At 34.5% G+C, this 10478-nt stretch overlaps 1 protein-coding gene across 4 annotated transcripts in view; it reads left to right on the forward strand.

Annotated features, from left to right (window-relative positions):
* Positions 1–8916, forward strand: part of RPS6KC1 (ribosomal protein S6 kinase C1) — a 142702-nt gene extending 133786 nt beyond the window's left edge. For all 4 annotated transcript variants that reach the window (XM_006193290.3, XM_014566511.2, XM_014566512.2 and 1 more), the window contains one exon: positions 6834–8916. In XM_006193290.3, the coding sequence (XP_006193352.1) occupies positions 6834–6944 (111 nt within the window). In that variant the 3' untranslated portion in view covers positions 6945–8916. The remainder of the gene's footprint in view (positions 1–6833) is intronic.
* Positions 8917–10478: the final 1562 nt, after the last annotated feature.

Below are 10478 nucleotides of genomic sequence, written 5' to 3' on the forward strand. Positions count from 1 at the left end.
CAGGCACCTCAGTCCAAGTGAAGAGTGCTAAAGTGAACATAGTTACGTTTAAGTGCAATTAAGTAAAAAGGTATTTACACTTTACAAATCCTCAGAGCATGTATATTTGTGCTTCACAGTGTACATGTAGTTCATTATGTCCCAGTTGCTTTGTCAGTTGAAAGGTATATGAGAAAAAAGACTTTCAAAACAAATTTGTGTCTCCATTGCTCAGCTTTATTGCCTATTCTTCAGGAGAAAAGAGGTTGGCAGTGACTGTCTTGGTTTTGCCGTCAGTTGACATGTTCTCTTAAGCAATAGAATATTTGTGTGACCCCTCAGGAGGCCTGGGATAGTATTTAAAATGGCAGAATAAGCAAGACAGTCATGGATGAAACAGTTACATTTTTGCCTATAGATTTATACTTGCAAATTTGTAGACGAGTCCATGAACTAAGTAAATTGACTTTAGTAAAAGTCAGAATATAAACCTTTCTTGGAATTTCATAATGAGCTCATGTTTTGGAAAAAATAGGTGCAGAAAAGCCAATTATAACAAGAAAGAAAGAACTTACATGTTTATATGTTTCCTGAAATATTAAAAAATATGCTACAGTTACAGTTAATTCTTATCAATGTTTGATATTTTACATTTATAGTAAAATGTCTGCTGCCTTCCACATTTTAGTCAGTAGACATGAATTGTCTGATTTTGAAAATGGATTTGATACATTTAGGATTTCTTATGTTTGTTTTGTAATAGCAGCTTTTCTTTTAACAGTTTAGCAACTTCTAATATAAAAATTCTTTGACCAGTTAGCTTTAATAAAAAGCAGTCATTTTGAATGCTAGATACAATAATTCCAAGTGAAAAGACTGTGAGTACAGCCTTTTGAAGTATATGCTTCACTCCCCTTGTGGATTTGATAATATCAAAGTGAAGTAATAGATCCTTGGCACTTGCAGATCACACACTCATGAGGCAATGTAATGTTGTGATCAAGAGCATGGATTCCGGAGACTTCATACCTGAATTCAGATCCTGTCCTTGCTGCTTACTACCTATATGATCTTAAGCAAGTTATTTAATTTTTGTGAGTCTGTTTTCTCATCTATAAAACAGAGATAATAAAAGTAACTATTCATAGAGTTGTGTGAATTTTTTAAACGAATTAACCTCTGTTAAGTGATTAGAATAATGCCTGACACACAATAAGTGTCACGTAAATGTTTCGTATTATTATTATTATTGATAGGGCAACATTAAAGGTTCATGACATATACCAATTTGTAATTTGATGAAGCATGTAGTTGAATTATAGGACTGACTGCTAACGTAAGAGTAAGGCAGCTGCTGGTGATACAGGTTGAAAAGATCTAAAAAAGTAGTGGATTGGCACATAATGGGAAATCAATTGATATTTTTATATAAATAATTGAATTAATGAATCATGACTGAAAGAACAAATGGAGATAGAGGAAAAAGAAGAAATGAAAGTTTAAGTTTAATTTGAATAGTGGAATTTCCTATAGGTATAGAACCATTAGTGTAAAGTAATCACCTAAATATTTCAGTTGCAGTTGGCTAAATTCTTCAAAAAAAAATTATTTGTTATAGGAATATTCGCAAATGTGAATGGCTATAGGTATGAAGAGGTTGGCAAATTCTCTTCTCAAAAAAGGAAATTGTGGAGTTGGATGGAGTTGGCAGAAAGAACCATCTAGTGCTTTGGAAACTGATGAGAGGGATACAACAATCTGGAACGTATTTATGCTTGAAAAACAGCTGAACTTTGGGAAAGAACAGTGGGACTCTGTGACATTCTTGCCTGGGAGTTGCTCCTATCCCCTGCCTGCATGGTCAGGTGTGAAGGTTCTGCCAGACTGGGGCAGGTCATGAGGACCAACACTGAGGCTGTCTTCATGTGCATGGGAACAGGGAAAGAAAGTGGCCTAAATTTTGAACATATTCTCCTGCCCATTGGCATAGGATGGAAGCATTAGTGGCTGAGGTATTTGAATGCACTCCTTTTCAATCACTGGTTGACCACTAAGCTATGCAGACACAGGGATGACGCTTAGGAAACCAAGCTTAAAGATGAAAACAGGAGAAAAAAAAAATGAGCAGAGATATCAACCTGTGTTTGTTACAGTGGGGTGTGGGGAAGCAGGTCTAGCTGAAACAAGTTACCAGAAAAAGAATAAACCAACCAACAGTTAATGATAACAGTCTTCATGAGAAAAAAAAAATCAGACTCTAGAGAAAATATGTTGTCTAAAATATCTGATTTTCAGCAAAATATAGTAAGATATCTGCAGAAACAAAATAGTATGACCCATATGCATGGGAAAAAAGCAGTCAATAGAAATTACTCTGAGTGTCCCCAGAGTTTGGATTTAACAGTCTTCAAAGAAGTTATAAATATTTTCACGGAACTAAAGGAAACCACATTTAAAGCATTAAAGGAAAATAAGACAGTAATGAATCAATAAATGGAGATTCTCAGCAAGGGGATAAAAATTGTAGTAAAAGAAAAAAAAGAACCAAATAGAAATTCTCAAGTTGAAAAGTACAATAATTAAAATGAAGAATTAAGTAGGGGGAAAAATTAACTGGAACATCTCAACAGCAAATTTGGGATAGCTGAAGGAAGAATCAAAGAACTTGAAGACAGAATGATAGTAATTATCCCATTCTAAAAACAGACACAAAAATTTGAAGAAAAATGAACAGGGATACAGAGGCCTGTAAGACTATATTAAATATACCAATATACATATAATGGAGATTTCAAAAAGAGAGGAAATAGGGAAAGGGGCAACAAAAAATATTTAAGAAACAAGCTAAAACATCTCATACTTGATGAAGAACATTATTATACATCCAAGAGGCTAAGTGGACCCTAAGTAGGAAAATATAAAGAGATCTACGTAGAGATGTTATAGTCAAATTGTTGAAAGACAAAAACAAAAGAGGAAAAATTTTGAAAGCAGCCAAAGCAAACAACTCATTGTATACAAGGGAACACTGATGTCTGACTTCTCATCAAAAACAATGGGAAACAGGAGACCCCAGAATGACATATTTAAAGTGCTGAAAGGAAGTAACTCTCAACCAAAAATTTTGTATCCAGCAAAATTACCCTTCAAAAATGAAAATGAAAAAAGAAATTCCCAGGTGAAGACTGAGAGAATCCATTGCTAGCAGACCTGTCTTACAAGAAATAGTATAGGAAGTTCTTAGGCTAACAGTTATCAGATAGTGACCTGAATTCATAAGAGGAAGTGAAGAGTCCTGGAATGATATATGAATAGAAATGATTCAGTATTTCTCTTCTCAACTTCTTTTAAAAAACGTAAGTTTGTATAAAGCAATATATACAACACTGTGCTGATAGGTTTATGATATATGTATAGGTTTAATATACAGAATTTAATGAGTGTAAAAGACAAAAGAGGGCAGAAAGAATGGAACTATAGTGGAGCAAAGTTTCTACATTTCACTGGACCTAAGTTAATATTAATCTGAAGTAGATTGTGATAAATTAAGAAGTGTATTGTAATCCTTACAGCAACCACTGAAAAAATAGTAAAAGGAAATTAATAGAGGAACTGAAATAGTATAGTAAAAAGTATTTGACACAAAAGAAGGCAATAAAAGAGGAACAAAAAAGACAATAGAGGGAACAAGTAGCAAAATGGCAAACATAAACCCACCATGTCAATAATTACATTCAATGTGAATGTCTAAACATGCCAAACAAAAGGCAGAGATTGTTAACTGGATAAAAAACTGAAATCCAAGTATCTGTGTACGAGAGACACACTTATATTCTAAGACACAAATAGGCTGAAAGAAAAAGAATGGAAAAAGATAAACCATGCAATCAGGTCATAGGAGAGCTGAAGTGACTATATTAAACACCAGACAAAATCAATGTGAAGACAAAAGACTTCCAGGGACTAAGATGTTTTATAATGATGAAGAGGTCAACATGTAGAAAGATACAGCAATTATAATTGTTTATGCTCTAATAAAAGCTTCAAAACATATGAAGCAAAATCTGACCAATTGAAGGAAAAAATAGATAATCCAGTAATAATAAATGGAAACTTCAATACCCCATTCTTGATAATCGATAGAAAATCAGCAACAATATAGAGAAGACCTAACAACTTTATTAAACAACTCTAGCTGACTTATATAGAACAATGATTGCAGAATACCTTCTTGTCACATGTACATGAAACATTCTCCGTGATGGATCATCTGCTATGTAATAAAACAAGTTTCAGTATTTAAAAGGATTGAAATTATACAGCATACTCTGACCATAATAATTTTTTATTAGAAATCATCCACAGAAAGAGATCTAGTGAACCCACACCAGGTATTTAGAAATTAAACAACACACTCTTAAATAACCTGAGTCAAAGAAAAAAATCCCAAGAGAAGCCACAGAATGTTTTTACTGGAATGAGAAAAAAAAATACAATATATCAAAATTTATAGGATACAGCTACATCAGTTCTTGAGGGAAATTTATGGCTTTAGACACATACAGGAAAAGAGGAATGATCTTAAATAGAAATCTCACCTTGTAACTGAGGAAACTAGAAAAAGAAACTGAAAAGCAAAGTAAATCCAAAGAGAGCAGAAGAAAGGAAGCAGAAATCAATGAAAGAGAAAATTTTTGTTGACTAGAAGAGAAAAATTAAATCACAAGTTGGTTCTTTGAAAATATCAACAAAATTGGGAAACCTTATCTTACTCCAAAATGTATATGAAAAGGCAGGGGACCCAGCATATCCAAAACAATTTTGAAAGAGAACAAAGAGGGAGAACTTAAACTACCAAATTTCCACAGTCGGTATAAAGCCACATTGACTATTTAATTACTGTGTTATTAGAGCAAAGATAGGCATATAGGTCAATGGAATGGAACTGAGAGTTCGGAAATAAACTGTTACATTTATGGTCCATTGATTTTTTAGTAAAGGCGCCAAGATAATTTGATGATGAAAAAAAAGTCTTTTCAATAAACAGTGCTGAAAAAATTAAATATTCACATGCTAAAACCAAAATGAACTAAGACCCTTACCTTATGTCATATGTAAAAATTAACTCAAAATAGCTCATAGAACTATATGTAGGAGCTAAAACTATAAAAATTGTAGGGGAAAAAACCAGGAGAAAATCTTCATGACCTGGGGTTAGGAAAAGAATTATTAGATATGACACCAAAAACATGATCCATAAAAGAAAAAAAAATGATGAAGTGGGCTTCATTAAAATTAAAAACTCTTGTACCTCAAAGGATACAGTAAGAAAATGAGAAGACATGCCACAGACTGGGAGAAACTATATGCACATCATGTAACTGATAAAAGACTTGTATTCAGAATGTATAAAGAACTCTTTTAACTCAGTAAGCAGACAGCTCAGTGTAAAAATGGCAAAGATGCAGCAAGGAAGCTATATGAATGGTTAAGAAGGACATGAAAAAATGCTCACCACCATTAGTCATTAAGGAATACAAGTTAAGTCATAATAATATACCACTAATATCCACTAGAAGGTTGTAATGAAAAGGATAGACAGTACCAAGTGTCGATGAGGATAAAGAGAAACTGAAACTCTCATACATTGCTGGTGGGAATGTAAAATGGTACAGCAACTTTAGATAAAGTTTGGCAGTTTCTTAAAAAGCTAAACATTAACTTAACACGTGACCCACCAATCCCACTCCTAGGAATGTCCTTAAGAGAAATGAAAACGTGTCTTCAGAAAGACATATGTGAATGTTAATAGCAATATTATTCATTATAGCCTCAACCTGGAAAGTCCAAATATCCATTAACTGGTGAATAGATTAAAAAATGTGTTATATTCAAATAGTGGAATGTTACTCAGAAATAAAAAGGAACAGATTATTGATACCTGCTGCAACATGGACGAATCTCAAAAACATTTCGCTAAGTGAAAGAAGGCAGCTGCAAAAGACAATATATTTTATTTCATTTATATGAAATATGCAGAAAGGGCAAGTTTATAGAGACAGCAAATTAGTGGTTGCCTTGGGCTGGGGATGGAAATGCGGATTAACTGCAAACAGCATAAGGAATCTTTTTTAGGGTGATCAGAGTGTTCTAAAACTGGATTGTGGTGATAGTTGCACAACTCTTCAAATTTGCTGAGAATCATGCAGTTGGCTCAATCGTATATGACTACTTTTATTTTCCCAACTTAATCCTGTGGCATATAACATTATTAACTTATTTTATACCCGATTCCTATCAGTGAAGAAGTCAAAACATGTTGCAATCATTGGATCAGATTATTTCATTTGAGTCAGCTATTTCAAGATAGCGATTTTGGAATACGAATTGGCTTGTTCAGACCGTAGGTAAAGTTTAGTCCAATGCATACGTAATTCATTAGGGGCTGAAAGACTTACTGTGCCTCCCAAAGTTTCTAATCATGAAAGGAGTAAATGGATCTCTCAGAATTTGGTTCAATATCTAATTAATATCACAATTGTACTTTTGGAGTAGGACATTGATAGGTGTAACTATCCTGTTTTACTATATGAGGATGAGAAACAAAGTGAGTTACTCAAGGTCATATTTCAAATCAGGTGAAAAACTATAAACTAAGATATATTCCCCACCATTCCACAGCTAGAGTGACTTTATAGACATACTTCCCTTTCAAGGAAAAATAGTCAGTTGGCTGTTAATCAAGTCCATTTGTTACTGGGGTTGAATTTAGAAGTTCTTTCCTTTCATATATTTTTATTTTCCTTTGATTCTCTAGTTGGAGTCTTATTACTCACTAAATTCTTCTTTTTTAGCTCTTACAGTTCAACCCTGTGGAGCGTCTTGGTGCTGGGGTTGCTGGTGTTGAAGATATCAAATCTCATCCATTTTTTACCCCTGTGGATTGGGCAGAACTGATGAGATGAACATAATGCAGGGTTGTCTGCACACATTCTGATCTCCTCTGTGACGGGCGTCTCCAGCACAGAGGCAGCTCTGCCTCACGGTCACATATGGAGCACCAAAGCATTGGGATGAAGATCTTTAGAGGAAGTGGGGGAAGAAAAGGCTGAAAGAGAACAATTCCTTTACAGTTACTGTCTCGACAGGATTGGCTACATTTGCAAGGGGCTGTTACGTACAGACCTTTCACCAAGGTTGATCTTTATTTTATCTGCATTTAGTGTTGCAGATGAATTGTAAACCCAACTGAAAGAGGAATGCCTTTCCAGAACTTCCTCTGACGTGAAGCTCCAAGTGTAGGATGAAGTGTTGCCTGAAAGGAGGACCTTACGTGGCAGCTGACAGTGCTTTCTGCTAACCGAGATTGGTGTAATATGATCAAATTAATATTTGCTGAATAGTATACTAAAAGTGCTTCATGAATAATATCATCTATGGAGCTTAAAAAGCAAGAAAAAAAGAATATACACATCATATCTGATAGAAAACCTGAACCACCATGCTATGTATTTAATGTATATCAAATGTGGCCCCATATTCATTCTTTCAGAAGTCCATGTGAGAAGAAAACACTCCACGTTGTCCTCCTTGTACTTTGCTGGTTGGTACTGCTAACAGAAGGGTTCATATAAACACTCTGTCTCTCTCTCCAGCTTTATCTTTCTGCTGTCTACTCCCTTTGCCTGTTCTCTCATATTCTGTTCTTCCTACCCCTACTAATACATATGCAGCGAAAAAGGGAAGGGAGTATTTATTTATCCAAATTGTACCAACTTAATAAGAACTAAAGAATAATGATGTAAAATAAACATGGTAAAACTTTAAATCTCTCTTTCATTTAATTGCTTAAGATTTTTTTTTTTTAAAAGCCTCTCTTCCTTTCATTTTGGAATGTTAGCAATTTCTGCTTCTTATTATGCTGGACTTCATTTTAGTTTTTTGGCTTAGTATCCTAAGAACCAAAGGATCTCATCTAAATGGAATTGAATGGCAATCCTAATTTATTACTTATTGACAAGATTTCCAGGTTTGACCTCCTAATCTCCTTGACATGGTATAGAAAGAATATGAGTATTTATGTATCTCCCAACATTTGTAATTTCTTTCTGTTGCTAACATGGCTCCTGTAGTCATGCATTGTTTATAACAATTTAAAAATTTTCTGTAAGTGAATGTCAATTTTTTAACTTTATCCAAAAAAGAAAGGATAAGTCACTATTTCCAAGTTAGGAGCCACAAATATAATGAAAGTTTTCTGTTTTTTTTTAATTCTTTGTATTTTTGAGGTCTCTGTGGGAGCATATCCCTACTCCAAGAGCATCTATACAGCTTCCAGCTGCCATCGGCCATGTCCTCCCATCAAATTAAATGGAAGCAGAAAATGCTTTAGTGAAACAAAGGAAATGTGCAAGCATTTTTCCTTTTTCTGTTATCCTACTCCCCCATTTTCCTTTTTGGTCCCCTTATAACCTGAACCCCAGCTGAAGGGCTGCAACAACACCAGGATGGGGAGCAGGTCACCAGGATCAATCAAGATGACATCACTCCCTGGAACTGGATTTCAACTCACCAGCCCCCTGGCCTCATAACAGGAACTCATGCAGGTGAGACACAAGAATGACTTCCTGTGTAGGACTGGTAGGAAATCTGCAAGTAGTTAGAGCTGGCTGTTCCAGAGCTTCCTTCCAGAAGTGCCCTATGACATGAAAGTAGGACAACTAAGGTGAGGCTCCCAGCCCTACCACATGATTTTGGTCCCTCAGATTCAAAGAACAATGTTAACAGATGGTTGCTGTGTTAGTGTGTTGACATAATGCCATTGCTTCAATTTCTCCGTCTCTTTCTGTATGTTTGGAACTTGGGCTTAATGTAAATACATCATTCATAATCAGGGTGGACATGAATTATTTTAGTAATAAACACAGGATAAATGGCTTTGGGGTTGATGAATCTAAGTCTGTTTTTACTTGATGGTGTATATTAGAAATATTAGTATTTCTAATGCTGTGGGTAATACTTTTTTGCTGTTGCTTTGTTTTGTTGGGTTTTGGTTTTTTTTTTTTTTTTTTTTTGTATTTTCTTGAGCATATGGCATTTGGGTCAAAATCATAAAAGAACTTACCACATAAGTATTTCTCATTTGATTTTTTATTGTAGTAAAATTTACATAATATAAAATTTACCATTTTAACCACTTTTAAGTATACAATTCAGTGGCATTAAGTACATTCACATTTTTATTCATCACCACTGTGCACTTCAGAACTTCTTAATCATCCCAAACTGAAACTCTTTACCTATTAAACAGTAAGTTCCCATTCCTCCTCCCCCTGTCCCCTAGTAACCACCATTCTACCTTCTGTATGAATTTGACTGTTCTAGGAGGTCTCTCATAGAAGTGGAATCATTTAATACCTGTTCTTTTATGTCTGCCTTATTTTACTTATTAGCATAATGTTTTCAAGTTTCATCCATGCTGTAGCATATATCAGAATTTCACTCCTTTTTAAGGCTAAATAATATTCCATTATATGTGTATATCACATTTTGTTCAGCTGTTCATCTGGGAATGGACATTTGAGTGTTTCCACCTTTTGGCTGTTGTGAACAATGCCCTTAAGAGCATTGATGTTCAAACATCTGTTCAGGTCCTTGCTGTCACTTGATTTTATATTTTTATATGGAATTACCAGTGTCATTGACTATTATTTTACTATGTTTTTCATAAAAGAGCTTTTCCAGCAGGATGCCAGTAACTTGGCATAATGCCACCTATCTTATGATATGAAAATCTACTACTTCTGTTTTACAGAAGGGTAAGTTAAGCTCCCTAAGAGTAAAAAAGAATGCCATGATTTTAGCAGCTTTTTTAAACTATGATATGAGGTGATCCTGTTTGAGACATAGGTCTTTTCCACTTATTTGTTGTAATAACTGAACTCTTGTTAACATATTTAAACCTGCCTTTTAAACATTTTTAAACAGCTACAAATCCTGTTGCGTTTTGACCCTCAGGCTTTTCATATCCTATCTTACTTCAAGGTCATTGTGAACCAAGATTGAATTTTGCTTTCATATAACACGTGTACTGAAGAATATAAAATCTATAAATAATACTCATGCTGTGACCAGTAAAACCACATTAGGGCCCCACACATAGTATGCCTTAGTTGAATTCACTTGCTTATAATTTATGACTCTAAATTGAAAGTAATCTGACTATAGCAGTGAAAGGTTCTTTGCCTCTCAAGGGACCCTTTCTAGCATCTTCATAGGACTCACTTAGGGATTACTTTATAGCAAAGGCCAAGGCATACGATGGATCATCTTTCTTCTTAGAGAAGTTAATTAAATTCTGGTATATCTAAATGCTCTGAGTAAAGAAGCCTGGTATTTCAAGTTCTTTCTCTGAAGACTGTGGAATATAATAGAAAGTCTTAGAGTGGTGTCCTGGTCCTATCTCTGTGACTAACTAGCCTTTTCTTTTAACTTTAATC

Source organism: Camelus ferus, chromosome 23 (assembly GCF_009834535.1).
Source record: "Camelus ferus isolate YT-003-E chromosome 23, BCGSAC_Cfer_1.0, whole genome shotgun sequence".
Classification (NCBI taxonomy): Eukaryota; Metazoa; Chordata; class Mammalia; order Artiodactyla; family Camelidae; genus Camelus; species Camelus ferus.